This window comes from Rhinolophus hipposideros (assembly GCF_964194185.1).
Source record: "Rhinolophus hipposideros genome assembly, chromosome: X".
Taxonomy (NCBI): domain Eukaryota; kingdom Metazoa; phylum Chordata; class Mammalia; order Chiroptera; family Rhinolophidae; genus Rhinolophus; species Rhinolophus hipposideros.
Window position 1 is genome coordinate 5,911,911 of NC_138046.1, and position 19,372 is coordinate 5,931,282.

Genomic DNA, 19,372 nt, shown 5'->3' on the forward strand with positions numbered 1-19,372 from the left:
TTTCTTTGGAGTGATAGAAATATTCTGGAACTAGATAGTGGTGAATGCACTAAATGCCACTAAATTTTACACTTTAAAATGCTTAAGGTGGTAAATTTTGTTTTATGTACATTTTACCACAATAAAAAGAAACCAGAAGACACATATATTACCATAAAAAGAGTGATGAACTCATAGCTGATTTCTAAACAAGAATGAAAATCAGAAGACAATGATGTCTACATGACACTAAAAGGAAGAATCTGAAACCTCTTCAGAAAAAGACAATCAAGTAACAATTTCTTTCATGCATTAAAGCAATAACTAAACAAGTTTCCAACATACATGAGTGGTTTTACCACCCATTAAGGTCCTGCCAACATAAAAAATAAGAGTATACTTATTAACCTTATGTAAGTAAATTTGAAAAATTAGGTAAAATGGATAATTCCTATTAAATATAACTTACCTGAGAAGGAATAAGAAACCTTGAAACTCCTATAACCTTCGAGAAATTGAATTGGTGTTCAAAAATCTCCCTACAAAGAAAACTCCAGATCCAGATGGCTACTCTAAATAATGTGCCAAATTTTCAAGGGATAAACAATACCAATATTACAAAGATTCTTCCAGAGAATGGAAAAAAGATTGTGCATTATCCAATTCTTTTTATGATGACAACAAAACCCAACAAGGACAATTTTATTAGAAAGGAAAATAATAGGCCAATTTTATTAATGAACATAGATCTGAAACAAAATATTAGTTGGATTTATCCTAGGAATACAAGGTTGGTTTAACATTAGAAAATTAATATAATCCATCACATTAATGGGCTGAGGGATTATCTGACCAATAAATGCTGAAAAAACATTTCATAAAATTCAACATTGGTTTAATGAAAAAAAAAGCAAACTAAGACTAGAAGGAAAATTAATTAATCTGATAAAAGTTATTCACAATAATCTTATAGGAAATATATTTTAGCTGAAACACAGGAAGCTTTCCCTTTGAGATTAAGGTAAGGACGCCCACTGTACCAATTATGTATTGCTGTATAACAAACTGCACCGAAACCTGGTCACAATTTTGTGCATCAGGAATTTAGATTGATCTGGCTGGCTGGCTTGTCTGTGATCCATGTAAGATCAGTGGGGAAAGGTGGACGGATCCTCTTCCTAGATGGCTTGAAAGTATGTGGTACTAGAGGTGACAGGTTTGGAAAGGCACTGCTTCTAGTGAAGGGGGATACACACATTGGGGGTGATGAACAACAACAACAACAAAAAGGCGAGTGGTGGAGATTAAGTGTCCTATAAAAGCAAAAACAAATCATAGGAAACAAATTTCTTCCTGCCCCATCTATTAAAGAAACTGCACTTCACTTTATCAACAGTAGAAGGGGCTCATGGACTAAGAAATCTAATTAGCCACCCAAGCCTCTTATTTCTGCCTACATAAAATCACCTCTTATTGCTGAAACAAGAAAATATAAGGAGTTTTTAAATGAACAGAAAATGACAGATAAAATAAAAGGTGTTATTGTTCTTGGTTGCTCACTCCCTCCTTCCTTGAAAACTCCATTGACTTCATTTTGATGAATGGAACGTAAGTAGACATGACATACACCACTTCCAAACAGAAGCTTTAAATGTAATTGTATGTCTGACTCAGTCTATTGTGCATACTCCTGCCATCAGATAAAACTGTAGAAGAATTTACAAAATTAGGAAATCAATTTGCAACTACCAATATATTATTTAATGGCTTGTAAGGAACTTCAAAGGATGCTAAAACGATTGGATGATACCTTCGTGGAGAACAGAATATTTACATGGTCTCAAAGTTTCACCCCACTCATTGTTAGGAAAGGGAAATAGCTACCTTTACTACAGAGAGATCTAGTGGAACTTTGCATCATCAGTAATGAGACAAACTGGCATCATGTGTCTCCTGATGTGATGTGGTGGGAAGGACACATTACCTACTTAGTATTCTCCTTTAAAATGTTTAACCAAAATTGAATAATGAGAAAGCAGTCACACAAATTTAAAATGTGGGACATTCTACAACTTTTTGAAATGTCATGAAGGACCAAAAAAAAGATCAGAGGGCAGGAGTCTATTCTAGATTAAAGGAGATTCAAAGAGATATGATAAGTAAATGCAATGGGAGATCTTTTATTAAATCCTGGATTGGAAAAACTGTATAAAGGATATCATTGTGATATCAACAGTATATTTGTTGGGTATCATAGTGTTATTCTATGATTATGTAGAAAAATAACCTTATTTTTAGGTTTGGCATGCCGAGGTATTTCAAAGGAAAATGCCATGATGTGTATAACTTTTTTCCAAGTGGTTCAGAAAATATGTGAGTGTGTGCGTGCGCGTGCACGTTTGTGTGTATTTGTAGAGAAAGAAAGTAAATATCTCAATATATTAACAATTGATGAGTCTAGTTGAATGAGTTGTGTTCGTTGTATTGTTCTTTTAATGTCTTAAGATTGATAATATTTCAAAATAAAAACTTGAGTGGAAATAACAAGGAATAAGTCTCACAGATATACAAGCCTCCAAATATACCATAAACATTTGTCAAAGAATCTCAGGACGGGGACCTTGATGTTTCTCAAAAGTTTCCTCCAACTTTAACAAAAGTTTATAGTACATTTGCCATGTATATACATTATGCTGTATATTCTACAAGTGGAAGATAGACCGGTGACCAAGGTCTCTGTCCTCATGGAGCTGACATTTGTTGATGAAAGCAAAGGGAACAGTCAATAACCATAGAACACATAAATGAGATGATATTGAATGCTATGGAGAAAATGAACAATTTGAGATTTCGAGTCAACAAGAGTCCTATTTTAGTTGGCATCAATCTCTCTAAAGAGATGACATTTAAACTAAGACCCAAAGGATAAAAAAGGGGTAACAGAAGGGGTAAGAGCATTCCAAACAGAGGGAAGCACACATACAAAGGCTCTCGTGTTAGAAAAGAATTAGCGCTGTCCAGAAACTAAAGACAAAGGCCTCCACAGCAGGCAAGCAGGGTGCTCTTAACAATAGATATTACATCCGCTTTCCCTGGCCATGTTGGAGAAACATATTCTTTTTCTCTGTTGGATAACTGATAAATGCTATCTTTCCTCTTTCAGGTTTTTCAGGGAAATCAAGACTCCTTCACACCTGTGCTGAACTCTCTAGACCCACCGCTATTGACACGCTACCTTAGGATTCACCCACAAAGCTGGGTACACCAGATTGCCCTACGGCTGGAGGTTCTAGGCTGCGAGGCACAGCAGCTGTACTGAGCACGATAAGAAATAAAGTATGGGACCTTGGGCATTTTCAAGGAAATAGTTCTGAGATCTTCAGAAATTCTCCTAATCCAATAAAACCACTATAACGTAGAATTCCCTCCATAAAATATAGTAAAATACAATTGTTTATGTAGTATACAGTCTTATAGGATTGTTTTAAGTGCCCTCCCAGCCCTATTAACATGGTGCCCCCAGGATAAACAACCATCCCACTCTGGCCTACACTGACCTGGTTTTAGCAAAGCCCTGGCAGTCCCCTTGCCCCTCCGTCCGGGGCCAGGCCATTTGCTAACTTCAGTCCAGCAGCCCTCCCAGACTTGCCTTCTACCTCTGAGCCTGGCCTCCGGGTTACTTCCTGCTCCCTGCTGCCACCAGTGCCATCATTTTTCTATATATTTAAACTATACAGTCCAAACGGATGCTGCCCGAAGCCTTCCAAATTAATTACCATTCTTGTGTTTTCTGGGAGTGTTGCACCCTATTTAACTCTTGAGCATTTGCTGCAGTTTCTCCCATATTGGTCCTTCCTTTCAATGTAGTTAGGCAATAAGAAATGAGGAAACCCATCTGGAAAGCATTGTCCTCCTGACAAATTAGGTCTCTCACACAGCCACCACTTCCTCTTTTGTAGAAAAACAATGTGTTTAAAGTTGGCAGATGATATTCATGATGTAAGCATTTCAGATTATGCTTTGTACATTTAAAATAATACTCTCACTTTTGAATTATCCTTGTCAAGCCATGGAACAAAACATATTTGGGGATCATATCACCACAGCCTTGAACTTAAAAGGCAAGTCATTTGGACAATCTGCAAAATGGAGATAACATAAGGACTACTAAAGTCTATTTTTTGCCTCCTTAAGGACAGAAATAATTATCTAATTCAGTCATCTGGGGGCATTGCTAGTGGTACATTCTTATCTCAAAATCTATTGTTCGTAAACTGAGTCTCATTGGTGGGATTCAAGAGCCTCTTTCAAATCCCCTGAATTAGATACAACATTATGAATGCATGTGTGCATTTTTCTGGCAGGAGTGTCCAAAGATTTAATAAGATTTTAAAGGATGAATGGTTCTAAAAATCTCAGAAGGATGTAGAAATAAAGCCATTTATTTGGTCTTAATTCTAATCAACAACAACAAAATAGGTTAGGATCAGAAAAGTATTGGGAACCTTGAAATAAAATGACAATGTCCCCTTAAAATGGTGGTGGCCAAGAAGGTAATAATTATGACAGGCTTCTAAAGGACATATCTTTAATATTTCCACAGAAAAATGAGGAAAATCCATGGCTATACAACATAATAATTCTAATAATGCATTCATTTTACTCCCTCTGTCAGCTAATTTCCTGCTAAAATGACACAACAGAAATGTAACAGGGAAATTCTATACCAGGACGGAAAACTAGAATCCCACTAACATAGTTGAAATACCAAGAAGTCAGAAGAAAATTGAGCTGGTGAAAGCAGAGAGAAAACACCCCAGTTTACCAATTCCACCCACAAGAGGAACCCCCACCTGCTCCACGGCTGATAGATAAGGTTTTGAAGAGTTTACTGCTTCTTTCATATGCCCGCCCCCTTCACTGTGACACACAGACACCTGGAAACATCAAGGGGACTAGAGGCAAGGACAAACCATAGATCAGGCAGAAGAAACATCCAAAGTTTACAATTCAGGGCAATTTGAAAACAGGAGTTCTTAGGATAAGAAAAAAATTCAGTGCAATATCAGAAAAGGCAAGAGAACAGTTTTTTGTTTTGTTTTGTTTTCTAGGCTAGAGCATTTTCTAATAACCCTGTGTGACCCTGACCTGACTCTTTTGGAGACTGTAGCTGTCACAGTACAATCACTGTCACAGTACAATCACAATCCACAACTAATTAAGGTGCAAATGGTGTATAGTCTTATAAGATTCTGTTAAGGTTAGAGGTTAATTTACAGGAATCAATAAGTGGTTTTGCTTAATAGCTTCATAGAGAACTTAACCCCAAAGGCGATATGGTTTTATTTTCTGCAAAAGGTTAAACACCCTTATCTCTAATTTAATAATCTTGTTTTGACATTTTTTCCCCATTGACTATACGTATACATCTGTTTCTCGGAACCAGCTCTTTTGTCTTCATGCCGATTTCCTTAATAAGTGGTTCAATAAAACATGGACATATACAAACAAATACCTTTGAGAGTTGTGTTTTCACACTGGAAATAAAAATGTGAACAGTGATATTAAAAAAAAAACAAATAGAGGCACTGAATAGTAGGATGGACACTTCTTTTAGAAAAACAAATTGGTAAGTTAGAAAACCAGATTTAAATTGAACTCAGAGTAAAAAGTGATATCACTTATGAGAGATGAAATAAAATTTTAAAAATTAGAAATGAAGCCTTGATCCAGGAGGAGAGCTTATATAGAAAGACACCGAGAGAGCACGAGGGCATTCTTGTTCGATGGGTATAGTTTCAGTTATGCTAGATGAATAAGTTATAGAGATCAGCCATACAACATTGTTTCTATAGTTACAACAAGGTATTGTGTACTTCAAAATTTCATAAGAGGGTAGATCTCGTGTTAAGTGTTCTTACCACAATCAAAATTGAATGTCCTGAAGGAAGGATCAGGATGAATGTGGTCAAGTAAGTCAATAGTAGAAAATGTCTTTGAGATGAAATAAGACAAACTTGAGTCTTCATATCAGTCGTGAATTAAAGAAAGACCAAAACATAACATAGCCTGGGCCCAATGTTAAATTCCAGGGATAATGCAGAAGAATGAGATTGTGCATTGTTTACTGGCATAAAGGTAGTCAAATAGGAAAACACACTTTTTTCCCCCTTCTTCCACCTCCCCCACCCCCCACTCCGGTTCAAGGTAAAAACCACACCTGTTCATGCCAGAAAATCTATGCCATTTTGTAATGCTCGTTGAGTTGTTTATAAGATCACTGAGATCACAGCAAGTTGATTATCAGAAGATTGGTGAGCAAATTCAATCTCCTATGATAAATACAGCTTGTAACTTTAAGTGAACCCATGTAATTTTCTGTCATAAACACTTTATCAAACATAACCTCAAGACTACAAGTAAACAATTTTTGGAAGATATTAAAACAAGCCTATCTCTCAATGTTATAGAAAAGCTCTATATACTTTTTAGTAAACAGAGTTTAATGGAAACCCAACTTTATGATGACAAAATACAGATTAAGAATAGACTTAACTTTAATGTTTATGAACTGATTGTAACTATTCCTAGGCTGGTTCCTTGTCTGCCTAATCCAAGGGCAATGAGTGACACAGCACTCCCAGAAATTTGTGGGTATGATTTCATCCACAATGCTAACCAAGACTGAGACTTTCAGTCACGCGCTTTTTTATTTTATAAGAATAAAATGTTCATCCTGTCAAGACAGACCACCTACAAAGAAGAAAGATTTCGAATGATATCAGTTGTGGTCATCTGTTTTTTTATCTACCTAGCATCCCTTCCTTTGGGAAAGTGCTCCTGTCACATTCCTACTTGGTCCATGTTTTATGAACCAAGATTCCTTTTTGGTCCTAAACAAAAAAAGTTGGGTTTCTGTCACTTGTAACCCAAAGAGTACTTTCTAAACTTCATAATTCTCTATTGCAATCTTCAATTCAAGAAAACAGTAAGGAAACATTTACAGAGATGTGAAGAAAACATTTCCTCGACGCAGTCCAAGAATTGTTCCAACCTAAGGTCATATATATATGAACTTTGTGATCCAGTGGGGTATCTCTTAGGACTAAATTCAGCATGGGGGACTACAGCAGCTCAACCCATTAACCCTCCTTTTATAAGTTCTCTAGCGGTTGTGACAAACCAGAATCCTGGAGAAGCTGTTTCAGAATGTAGTGAACCTAATGTGAGAAATAAGTGGGTTTGAGCAGTGCAAGAGGTAAACTATAGCAGATGTTGTTGCATCTCTTAGATCATTTGGGATCCCTTTTACCGGTTGAGTGTTTGCACTTGTCCCCCAACTACCGTGACTAGAGCCTTCCACTTGCAATGTTCTCCAGGCAACTGCCCTTGGGCTATCTTAGCTGCCTGACTCCGATGTACCTGAGGGTTATTCAATCTGCCTGCCACACCTGACAGACCATGGCCAAGAACTGACTGAAACAAGGGTACAAATCTTGGATCCTAAAGGCAGAACAGGCTCTGAGGTGCAAATTATACTCCAGTGCACCCTCTGAAATCAAGCTGAAGCTACATTTAATCTGGAAGCACAATTTTGTGTAGCTCCTTCTTCTCCCTATCCTGCATCCCTCACTCCCTTACTGTGTTTTTCTGAGTGTACCTCCTTCAATAAATTATAGGCACAGGAATTCCCATCTCTGAATCTGCTTTTAGGCCACCCAAACTTAAAACACTTCGATTATCAAGTTCTAAATACCTGTGCTAGTTTTTCATTGAAATTTCTTTACATCCATTGATTAACTTATGGATTACTGAAATCTTTACAATATGGAATCATTCTATTAAACACTGGAGTGATGAGTAGCCTCTAAGATAGTCCCAATGATCCCTGCCTTCTGGTATTCACACTCTTGTGGCATTTCATCATCCCCAATAGTGTGGGACTGTAAACTGGTGCAGCCATTATGCAAAACAGTAAGAAGGGTCCTCAAAAACTTAAAGATAGAACTACCTTATGACCCAGCAATTCCACTTCTGGGTATTTTTCAAAGAAATCCAAAACACTTATTCAAAAAGATACATGCACCCTTATGTTCACTACAGTGTTATTTACAATAACCGAGATATGGATACAACCAAAATTCCCAACAATAGACAATTGGATAAATAAATCATGATATATGACTGTTACGGACCTAGAGGGTATTATGCTAAGTGAAATAAGTCAGACTGAGAAACAGAAATACCATATGGCCTCACTTATATGTAGAATCTAAAAAACCAAATAAACAAACACAATAGAAACAGATTCATAGATACAGAGAACAAACTGGTGGTTACTAGATGAGAGGGGGCTTGGAGGACTGGATGAAAAAAGGGGAAGGGATTAAGAAGTACAAATTGGCAGTTACAAAATAGTACAGGGATGTAAAGTACAGCATAGAGAATATAGTCAATAATATTGTAATAACTATCTATAGTGCCACGTGGGTACTAGATTAATTGAGGGGATCACTGCATAAATTATATAAATATCTAACCACTATGCTGTACACCTGAAACTAACATAAAATAACATTGAATGTCAACTGTAATTGAAAATAAATAAATTTAAGAAAAAGAAAATCAGTTCACATCAATTGACTATAAATGTTTATGTTTCACTGTGGACTCTCAATCCTATTCCATGGATCTATATATGTCTGTCTTTATGCCAGTAACACACTGCTTTGATTACTGTAGTTTTTAGTAAGTTTAGAAATTCAGAAGTATGAGTCTTCCAACTTTGTTTTTCTTTTTCTTTTATTTTAAGATTTTTTTTATTGGGGAATGGGTACAGGACTTTATTGGGGAACAGTGTGTACTTCCAGGACTTTTTTTCCAAGTCAAGTTGTTGTCCTTTCAATCTTAGTTGTGGAGGGCGCAGCTCAGCTCCAGGTCCAGTTGCCGTTGCCAGTTGCAGGGGGCGCAGCTCACCATCCCTTGTGAGGGTCGAACCAGCATCCTTGTAGTTGAGAGGACGCGCTGCAACCAACTGAGCCATCCAGGAGCTCAGCGGCAGCTCGGCTCAAGGTGCCGTGTTCAATCTTAGTTGCAGGGGGTGCAGCCCACCATCCCTTACGGGACTCGAGGAATTGAACTGGCAACCTTGTTGTTGAGAGCCCACTGGCCCATGTGGGAATCGAACCGGCAGCCTTCGGCGTTAGGAGCACGGAGCTCTAACCGCCTGAGCCACAGGGCCGGCCCCTGTTTTTCTTTTTCAAGGTTGCTTTGACTGTTTGGGATCCCTTGCAATTATAGATGAATTTTCAGATCAGGTTGTCCATTTCTGGGGGGAAAAAAAGGGCGGGGGAGACTGTTGGGCTTTTGCTGGAATTGCATTGGATCTGTAGATTGCTTTGGGGAGTACTGCCATCTTAATAATATGAAGTCTTTCTATTCAACATATATATGCATGTGTGTGTGTGTGTGTGTGTGTATATATATATATATATATATATATATATATAAAACAAATAAAATTGTTATTATTCCCAGACTAAACATGGTTGTGAATGTTGAAAATCCAAAGTAATCTACAGATAAGTTATTCAAATTAATAAATCAGTTTAGCAAGCTTTCTAGACCAAAGTTTAATGTGAAAATTATATGTCTATGTACCAGCAACAAAGTCAAAAACAAAAATATCAAATACCTAGAAATAAATCATATGAAAGATATCAAAGAACACTATTTTGAAAACTGTAAAAAAAATCGCTTCTGGGCCTTTTGGCTAAGATCAAGTGAAAACTGTAAAATTTCATTGAGAGACATCTTAAAAGACCTTAAAAATTGGAGGGATAGATTATATTCAAGGATCAGAAGAGTCACTGTCATAAAGATGTCAGTTCTGAAACTAATCTAGATTCAACACAATCTCAATCTAAATTCCAACATTTTTTTCCTTGTGGAATTCAAGCACGAGGAAATGTAAAAGGCCAAGAATAGTTTAAATATTCCTGATACCAGATAGCAAGATTTATTTGCAAGCCACAGTAAGTTATTGTGGTATTAGAACAAGGATAGACCAATAGACCGTTTTAGAGTCCAGAAGTAGACCCACATATACACGGACACTTAATTTATGACAAAACAGCTCTCTGGAGCAGTGGTACTAGGTCAATCAGAAACCCATGTGAAAAAGAAAAATTTGACCTCTTTCTCACACCATACCAAAAAAAAAAAAAAAAAATCAGTTCTAGAGGAATGAAAGCTATAAAGAGCAAACAATAAAACTTCTAGGGATGGCCAAGACATGGAAACAACCAAAATGTCCTTCGATAGATGAATGGATAAAGAAGTTGTGGTATATATACACAATGGAATACTATTCGGCGTTAAGGAAAGATGATATAGGAACATTTGTGACAACATGGATGGATCTTGAGAATATAATGCTAAGTGAAATAAGTCAGACAGAAAAAACAGAGAACCCTATGATTTCACTGATATGTGGTATATAAACCAAAAACAACAAAAGAACAAGACAAACAAATGAGAAAGAAAAACTCATAGACACAGACAATAATTTAGTGGTTACCAGAGGGTAAGGGTGTGGGGGGTGGGTGATGAGGGTAAGGGAGATCAAATATATGGTGATGGAAGGAGAACTGACTCTGGGTGGTGAACACACAGTGGGATTTATAGATGATGTAATACAGAATTGTACACCTGAAATCTATGTAAATTTACTAACAATTGTCACCCCAATAAATTTAATTAAAAAAATTACATGAGCTCTTAAGTATCCTCAGAGGAGCTATTAAAGAAAAACACTTCTCCATGATGCCATTTAAAGAATGCATTTTCCAATTCATTTCTAATTAACCAATAAAACAAACAGACAAAGCGTCTTGACTTCAGTACCAACTATGAGGCCACCACACTGCCAAAAATATCATTCAGTCATCTGAATGAAGGCATACTTTACAAATAAGAATTTCTCCTGAAATCCCTATGTTATCAGTAGAGAGAATCCCTAGGACAGAGACAGAATTGAGAATTCCAGATAAGGTAGGAAAGCTAATACTACTATTAGGTTGGTGCAAAAGTAATTGCAGTTTTTGCAATTATTAATGTTTTTAACCTTTTAAACCGCAATTAATTTTGCACCAACTTAATATCTCTTCAGCAAAGGAAATTAAGAGGTGCTGCATATATATATTGGAAATGCTCTTGGAGGACTGTAGAGAACATCCATGAAATTAAATATACACATGCATGCATGCATGCATGCATACACACACACATGCACACACACAAAAGCAAAAAAAAAATGGATGTCACGAAAGAGTTGAAAAAACAAATGACAGAATAATGACAGCTTTCTGCCCTATGTGTGCTGCCTGGCTGGGGTGTCAAAAATGCAATTATTAAAGACTTAAATACAAGGATAGCCAAAATGGTCTTGGAAAAACACTGTCAGAAAAGAAAAAAAAATTAAATTAAAGGTAAATGATAAAAAAAAAAAAAACTTCTAGGAGATGACAGCCTTGGGTCATGCACAAGTTTCTTAAACAGGACTTCAAAACCACTGATCATGAAGGAAAAGACTGAAAAATTTGATTACATTTAGATTCAGATCTTCTGTTCATCCGTGGAGTTGGAAAAAAATATTTGCAGTATGTACAGTTGACAAATGAATGTGTAGCAGGTGAAACTCTCTTATGCTGTCCATGGTATAATTATTTTGGAAAATAATCTAGCATTATCCACTAACGTTGAGCATGCAGATACCCTAATGCAATTCTGTTGGGTAATGACCTAGGAGTAGAATTGCCATGTGCACCAAGAGACAGGTAAGCACTATGCATAACTGCTCCAAACTGGAAACAACCTTTATTGTATGTATCTCTAAGTGGCTCGTTTTAATTGCTGTATAGTATTCCATTATACCACAATTTATTTATCCATTGCTGTTCTAATAGAACCCTGATTGATACGTCATTTTTGCCAGCTCTTCTATGGAAGTGATAATCTTTTTCAAAAAAATAATTTGTAAGAGTTTTTTGTATGTTAAGGACCTTAAACTAGTACCTGCCATATATGTTATGAAATGCACTACCTTATTTGTCATTAATTGTCTGTCTTTCTTTACAATATTTTGCTGTATGAAAGCTTTACATTTTATGCAATTAATTTATCAGTATTTTCATCTGTGGCTTTTTGGTTTTATGATATGTTTAGAGTAGCTTTTTTCACATTAAGATAACTATCCACCCATGTTTTATTCCAATATGTATATGATTTTATTTTTGTTTAGTCCTTAATCCATCTAGAATTTATTTTTGTGTATAGGGCTCTCACTTTAGTGCATCCAAATGAATAGATGATCATAGTAAACCATCTCTCTTCTCCCCAGTGATATAAAATGCCACCTGTATCATCTATTAAAGTTTCATATATATACTATTGTAAGCTCCAGTAGATACCATATGGCATATAAAGTATCTTATAATTCTTCAAGCCTAAGAGGATACAGCTACTGTAAAGATGGGTTTCAATATTAACACAGATGTTTATGCACAGGCAGAAAAAGATGTCTGTATGCTTAGCTGTCAAATAGAGAGACATGGGAGAGGGTTAAATGCAGTAGATGATGTCATAAGGAGTGGTAGAACTCTATTTGGAACTTCGGAGATTTTAGGAAAAGATTCAGGCCAGCTTCTGCCATACTCGGAAGACTGAGGCCTAATTCACTGGCTTCTTTGGATCTGTTGGTGCTAAGTCAATTTTCAGGTAAGTGGTTTCCCACCTGACATGGCTCTCTTAAAGCCCTATCAAACAGTGGATGGGTATGTCTGTTATGAATGTCTTAAGTAATAGAAAGCCTAAGTTATAATGGCTCAAATAGGATTTTATTTTCTCTTACCAAGCAGTCCAGTGGTAGGCAGATAGAGGTGTTTGTTTAGTGGCCTGAAATTGTCAGAGCCAAAATAGATGTCATTTTCTTGGCCTTTTCTCATGTACATTGCCTCATGGTCACAAGATGGCTGCTCCAACCTCAGATAACATTTACATAATGTTTGAGGCAGCACAAAGGGGAAATGGTAGCACCATCTCTTTGATCAATACAGGAAAACGTCTTCTCAGAAGCTTCTCATTGTCCAGAACTATGCCAACAGAGCCATTGCTGGCTGCAAGGATAGCTGAGAAAGGGAGGATTCCGCTTTTCTAGCTTCCCTGTTATATGGAGTAAGTGAAAAGGAGGTGAGGATGACTGTTGGCTCAAGCAATGAACAATGTCACCAAAATTCACCATCCATTCATTCATTCAAAAAATATTTATTGAGCATCTGAACACCCCCTGTGCTAGGTACTATTCAGTAGTGAACAAAACAGACAAAAATCTCTGCCCTCAGGTTGCTGACATTCTAGTCAGGAAAGACATATAATAGAACAAAAAGGTAAAATATATATTATACTCAATTCTGAGGAAGTTTATGGAGAAAATTCAAGCAGGAAAGAATGACGAAGTCTGTGGGAGAGTGGTACAATTTTAATAAAGGGTTCTCAAGAAAATCTTCATTGAGAAGGTGATATTTGAGCACCTGAACGAGGCAAGAGAATGAGTCATGAGAAGGGTGCGGGGCAAGCATTCCTTGCAGAGAGAATAGCAAGTGGGAAAGCCCTAACGTACAAACACATCTGGCTTGTTCCAGAAGAAATGAGGCTCGGTTGGAATGGTCAAGAGGAGAGAAGATGTGAGTTCAGGGAATTAAATGGCACACCATCTGACTTACAACAAAACAAGATCTCTTTGGCTGCTCAGTGGAGGAGGCTCAAAGGAGGTGAGGATGGAATCAGGGAGACAGAGACAACGACGAGTAGTAGCAGAGGTGGTCAGAAGTGGCAGGATTATGAATACACTTTGTAGATAAAGCGAACCAGGCTTTTCTGATAGATAAGATGTGGGAGTGAAAATTAAAAAAATGAGTCAAAGAGGACACCACAGGTCTTGGCTTGAACAACTGAAATAATTTCCACTGAGTTGGGAAAGTCCGAAGGGGGATCTGGTTCAGAAAGGAATGTCAGGTATCTGACCTGATAGAGCACAGTCAATTTCGGTGTTGTGTTGTTTTGTTGGAGGGGAGATGCCTTTTGCTTTGGAAACTGACCGTGTTCAGGATTCAACAGTGTCAGTGGGTGAATTATGTTTGTGTTTATGACAGGTGAGAAGCTTTTTGCAATAAAAGGTAACCCGCCATTTCTAACTTTTCAGACAAAGCTGCCTTAGAAAGAGCCAAGGGAAAAACCATCTCCTCTTGGCTGAGTGAGTGCAGCTGACTGGCCCTCAGGAGAGTCCATGGAACCTCAGAAGCTACTGAGCATTGGGTTTCTGCTGTGCTCTCTGACTTGCCTCTTGCTGGAGTCTGCAGCTTCCTTTAGATCACCTTTTTCTTCCTTCGGAATACAAGACAGAGCAGGACTGAAGCCACGCTCCAGGGGTATATTCGCTGTTAGGATGAATGTTCCTTCCTTCCTAAGACATAACATTCATGACTCAGGTCAGGAAAAGCACATTTTGTATTTAAACATAGTGTTCACAGGAAAGCAAACTATTCTGGCTTGGTTCAATTTAGTTCAACAAGCACTAACCACTTACTATGCACCATGCCCTTTGCTGAATGACATGGGTTGCAAGTTCACAGGTGACCTGCCAAGGCCATAGTTGCCAATGTTCCATGGAGTATGACACATGCTCCCTGAGGACAAAAAGATAATTCAAGTTGTTTTGGTGGTGAGCTCAGGGAACACTTGACAAAGGAAGTGAAATTTAAGCTAAACCTGCTGAGCCGCTGATTCATGGCTTGGGTGCTCCCGAAGCTCAGATTCGAACACATACACACACGCTGCTCCAGCTCTGGAAACTGGCATGCTGCTGGGTGGTGAGCCCTCTTGCCTCCACACACACCACAGACACTCTGGTTTTCCCTACCTTTTTCCTTGGAGTTCAGTCACAGTACACTCTCCTTCCTCCCCCACGTCTGAAAGAAAAGACCCAATATCTCAACATCTCAAGCCTTACCTTAATCAGCAGACTCCCTCTAAAGTTCCTTCTGCCAGTTGCCCTGGTCCCTTCTCCCTCTGGATGTTCCTAGGGTTGGTGGCCTTCTTTTTTCTCCTCCTGGGCCACTCACAGCCCTCAGCCTCCTGCAAAAATCCCAAACACACTCTAGGTAGCCACACTTTAGTTATCAATTCACATTCCTCTTTCAGAAAGTAGCCCATTTACTCACCAAGACCTCAAAACAGCCCCTAAGCTATCTGGGGCAGAGCTTACTGTTCCTATTTGACTTATGAGGAGGCAAAGATGATATCCATCTGAGGATACATTTTTTTTTAATGTATACCCCTTGGACATCTTGGAGGCAGCACAGCAAAGTAGATACGGGATATGGGCTCTGGGCACCTATAAGAACATTATATCTGGGACAACAATTTGAACTTGAACCAGGGTTCAAATCCCAGCCTCACCATTTACTTGACCTCTCCTCAATGGAACTCTATGCTCTTTCTGCAGAAAACCGCAGGTCCTGGCTGAGCAACTTCGGGGATTACTTGTGGAATCTCATCAAAATGTCCCTACCTTCAGCAGCCATTTTCGCTTTTCTTATCAGTGGAATAGTAATGGGGATCCTCTGCTGCCTCACGTAAGCTGTTGTGGGATGAGGAGAGGGGAGGAGAGAGGGAAACTGAGGAAGAGGCAGGCAGCTTCCTCACCAGCCTGCATGTCAGTAATTAAGGGAAATTTTTAAGGACGGGGATTCTGGGAACAAAGCTATGAAAGGCCATGCAACCCCCTTTGAAAAAGTCTCCTCTCTCTCTTTTTTCCTCCCACCTGCTCTGTCCATCACCAATGACTTACAGGTGACATTTAACAACCAGTTTTTGCTGCAGCTGATCATTTCTTTACTAACTTCATTAAGTACTAATTATCTGTCATGCGGGGCAGCCTGCGGGGCCTCTGGTCCTGCTCCCCACATAAGAACGCAGGACATGGTGAGGCCAAAAAGGAACACCCACGGAGCCATAGGTAGGGGAGTCATACCACTATAGTCTCGCTGGCGGCTGGGTTGGAGACACAGGAAGCAGGAGCCACAGAATCCGCAATCCACACTCCACCACACTCCACGCTTGCTGACTGCAATCCGTGCTTGCTAGCTCAGCCACCATCTTCTTGCTAGCCCCCATTTTTCCTGCTAGCGTAGCCAAGGCAGTTATATTAGTGGCCAATGGCTCACTAGTTACAGCTGACGACCAACTAGCCACAGCTGATGGCCATCCAATTACAGTTGATGGCCGTTTACTACCTGAGCCAGCACCTTTCCATGTGAGGCCGAGAGCCTGGAAACTGCACTCCTGGCTCTGTCCCCACATTATCCTTCCCTTTGGTTTAAGAACTATAGATGGAAAATATGTAATTAACTGTGTTTTCAAATGCCTGAAAATTTACCAAAATATTTATATACGTAAACCATACGAAGCCAAGGAGATTCCTGAAATAGTTAACAATATAATTAAGCATAGCTAAAAAAGCCTGCATTTCATTAATTCCATCAGTACTTACCAAGAGATAACCACCTGACTCTCGCCTGGTTGCTAGAGCGACAGAGAAATAAGACAACTGAATAATGACAAACTTGTGGGTCAGTGCTATGGTGGGAGACAGTCCAAGTGGAGGAAACTAGGAAAGTGTGAGATGGGATTAAAGAAGGCTTTGTGTGATAAAGGACTGTTCATCCTCACAAGCTAATAAAATCGCTGAGGGCAAAGGTCAAATTCTGGGTGGTGAACACACAATGGGATTTATAGACGATGTAATACAGAATTGTACACCTGAAATCTATGTAAATTTACTAACAATTGTCACCCCAATAAATTTAATTAAAAAAAAATTAAGGATGTGGTGTCCCCACCTAGGACTCCTAAGAACCTCAAAATGATTACAGGATCAAGAACTGTATCTAGGAAACAACGTTACATATGGTTACCGGCATATACAACTGAGTGTAGCCAAATAAAAGCCAGCTACAGTTCTGAGAGAAGCTTATTGCCAAAGAAACCATGAACCAGAACAAAATGAGCTTTCCATTGTTTGAGCCTCAAAACAGTATTTGGGCACAGGCTTGGAAGGCTCCTAGAAGGACATGCTCCCCAACACTGGCTTTAGATGGGCCTCCCAGAGGGTGGGCAATGGGCCGGGAGTTCCTCCTGTAAAGTAAGATCCCGGCCTAGTCAATGTCTGCCCAGCAGGATTCCAAGATTACCACAGAGCAGTGACTGCCTGTGCCCCCCACTCTTCCTCTTTCCACATAAGAATGTTTATGGTGGTTATCCTCTTCCTGTTCAGTCGTTGGATATGAGGTGTGGAGATCAGGGGCAGATAACTTGTTTCAGTTCATAGGTCACTTAACCAAGGAGAGCTACACCCAGACTTGAGAGTACCAAACATCACTCAGATACTCTGGACTTTGAGCTGGACACAGTGACAAATAGGATTAAAGTCTTGGGGAAAAGTTGTGCTACAAGTCAGGTGTTCTGGAAGCAGATAGTGAGGTAAGAGTTCAGTATGCTGGGTGTATTATCAGGGCTCAATGCCTGTGGAGGGTAGGGAGAAGTTCAGCTGTCTTGCAAGTTCAACAAAGCCTTGGAGCTGTCCCACAGAAGCCTGAAATAGGTGGGCCTTTATAACCACACCTCCATCTGTTAGTAGATGTAGGAAGTCCATGCAGCTCTTAACAGCTGAGGCAAACAGTGAAATTGCTAACAGCTAAAAGCTGGTGACAGCACTCTCAGAAGTTAGAGAAACAAGGTCGTTTCCAAGGGGGTATCTGGGTGGCTGCGTTCCATGTATGGACGGAAGAGTGGGACAGATATCGGGTAGCCAGTAAGACAGACTGTGACAGAGCCTGGCTATATGTTCACCAATCCTGTTCATTCTTCCCAAACACAGACAAAAACTGTATCTCCCGACTAAAGAAGCCAGGACTCAAGTCAGGACATATCTGATTCTGTATCTTTTAATGGTACTCAAATTATGGCCAGCAGGCAGCTTCATCAGAAACATCTGAAGTATTGGGTAAATATGAACATTCAGAGGGACTTCTGTGAAGATAAAGCAGTCAACATGCCAGGAGAAATACTTCCTTCTTTGAAGTAGATGGTTCAACCTGAGGAGAAAACCCAGTAAGCCCTTGCTGGGAACAAACAAGCTGTCTAGTGAAAGAAACATCAGGATAGTGAGGGCCAGAGGGCAGGCCAGATACAGCAAAACAAAAGGAGACATTGATGAAAACATATAAAGAGAGATATGGAATGCAGGATCAAAAAGCCAGCACTACTAAACAGAGATAAACAAACATTTTAGTGAAAGTAAGACTAGAGAAAAAATGACAGATGCAGGAGACACGATTTATCTTTTTGTAGAAGAAAACCAAAGTAATACAACAGAGAAAAAATACTTCAATGTATCATTTTTTATTTTTTAAAATGTTGCACAAATAAAGGAAGACGAGTCTATAGTCTTAAAAGGGCACATCAAGTCACAGGAAAAAATTGGCACTTGGTGCTGAGCACATAGTAGTAGACTGTCAATAATACCTGTTGATTTTTTATTAATACATTTCACAGCAAGGACGGCAAACACTTTCTCTTTGCCTCTTTATTCACCCTCTCTACTCATGGATACAGCATTAGCTGTAGCTTTAATGAAGGTTTAAGCTATGGTAGCTGCTCGTTAACCTGAGGAAACTAACATGGAAGCCTGATTAATGTCTCAGTTCTCCATTGGGAATCGCGGGGACAGACTGGCACTAGAAGGACACAAAGATACACATATAAAGAATTTTTAGGATGGTTTATAATAGTGCAAAAAATCGAAACAACTTAAAGGGCCATTGGTTGGTAAAAGAATGCATTGAACAGTCATACAATGAGTACTATGTGTACAGTAACCAAAATATTGTTGTAGAAGGACAATTCCGTGGATAGGTACAGGGGAAGCTTTTAAGGACCTAACCAAAGTATTAGATATTGTTTATCTCCTTGCCGTAGTGAATAGCTGGTTTTAATTATTATAATTACTATTGTTATTTAATTTCATGTTTAGTGTTGTCTATTTGCACTTTCTAATCTTTCCACAACAAACTGTACTGTTTTAATTAGCATGTTTTTTAAAAGATACTTTAAAAACAAAAGAAAAGCTAACTGACCCTACTCCTACCTCTACCTCCAATTCCAACTGTACTATAAACACATTCTTACTCATTTTCTTAAGTCATCAAAACGTTTTTGTCCATATGAAATCATTTGGTTCATATGAAGAGAAGAAGCTGTCTAAATTCCTATCTTG

General features: G+C 38.7%; 2 protein-coding genes across 2 annotated transcripts in view; both read left to right on the forward strand.

Annotated features, from left to right (window-relative positions):
* F8 (coagulation factor VIII) overlaps positions 1-5,485 on the forward strand; it is a 122,156-nt gene extending 116,671 nt beyond the window's left edge. Inside the window, exon 26 of the mRNA XM_081041946.1 lies at positions 3,143-5,485. Within this exon, the coding sequence (XP_080898072.1) occupies positions 3,143-3,298 (156 nt within the window). The 3' untranslated portion in view covers positions 3,299-5,485. The remainder of the gene's footprint in view (positions 1-3,142) is intronic.
* Positions 5,486-14,323: 8,838 nt separating this feature from the next.
* On the forward strand, positions 14,324-15,675 carry SMIM9 (small integral membrane protein 9; the record flags this gene model as incomplete). Its single annotated transcript, XM_081042266.1, has 2 exons — positions 14,324-14,525; positions 15,542-15,675. 2 exons carry the CDS (start codon positions 14,324-14,326, stop codon positions 15,673-15,675), a joined length of 336 nt encoding a protein of 111 aa, XP_080898392.1.
* Positions 15,676-19,372: the final 3,697 nt, after the last annotated feature.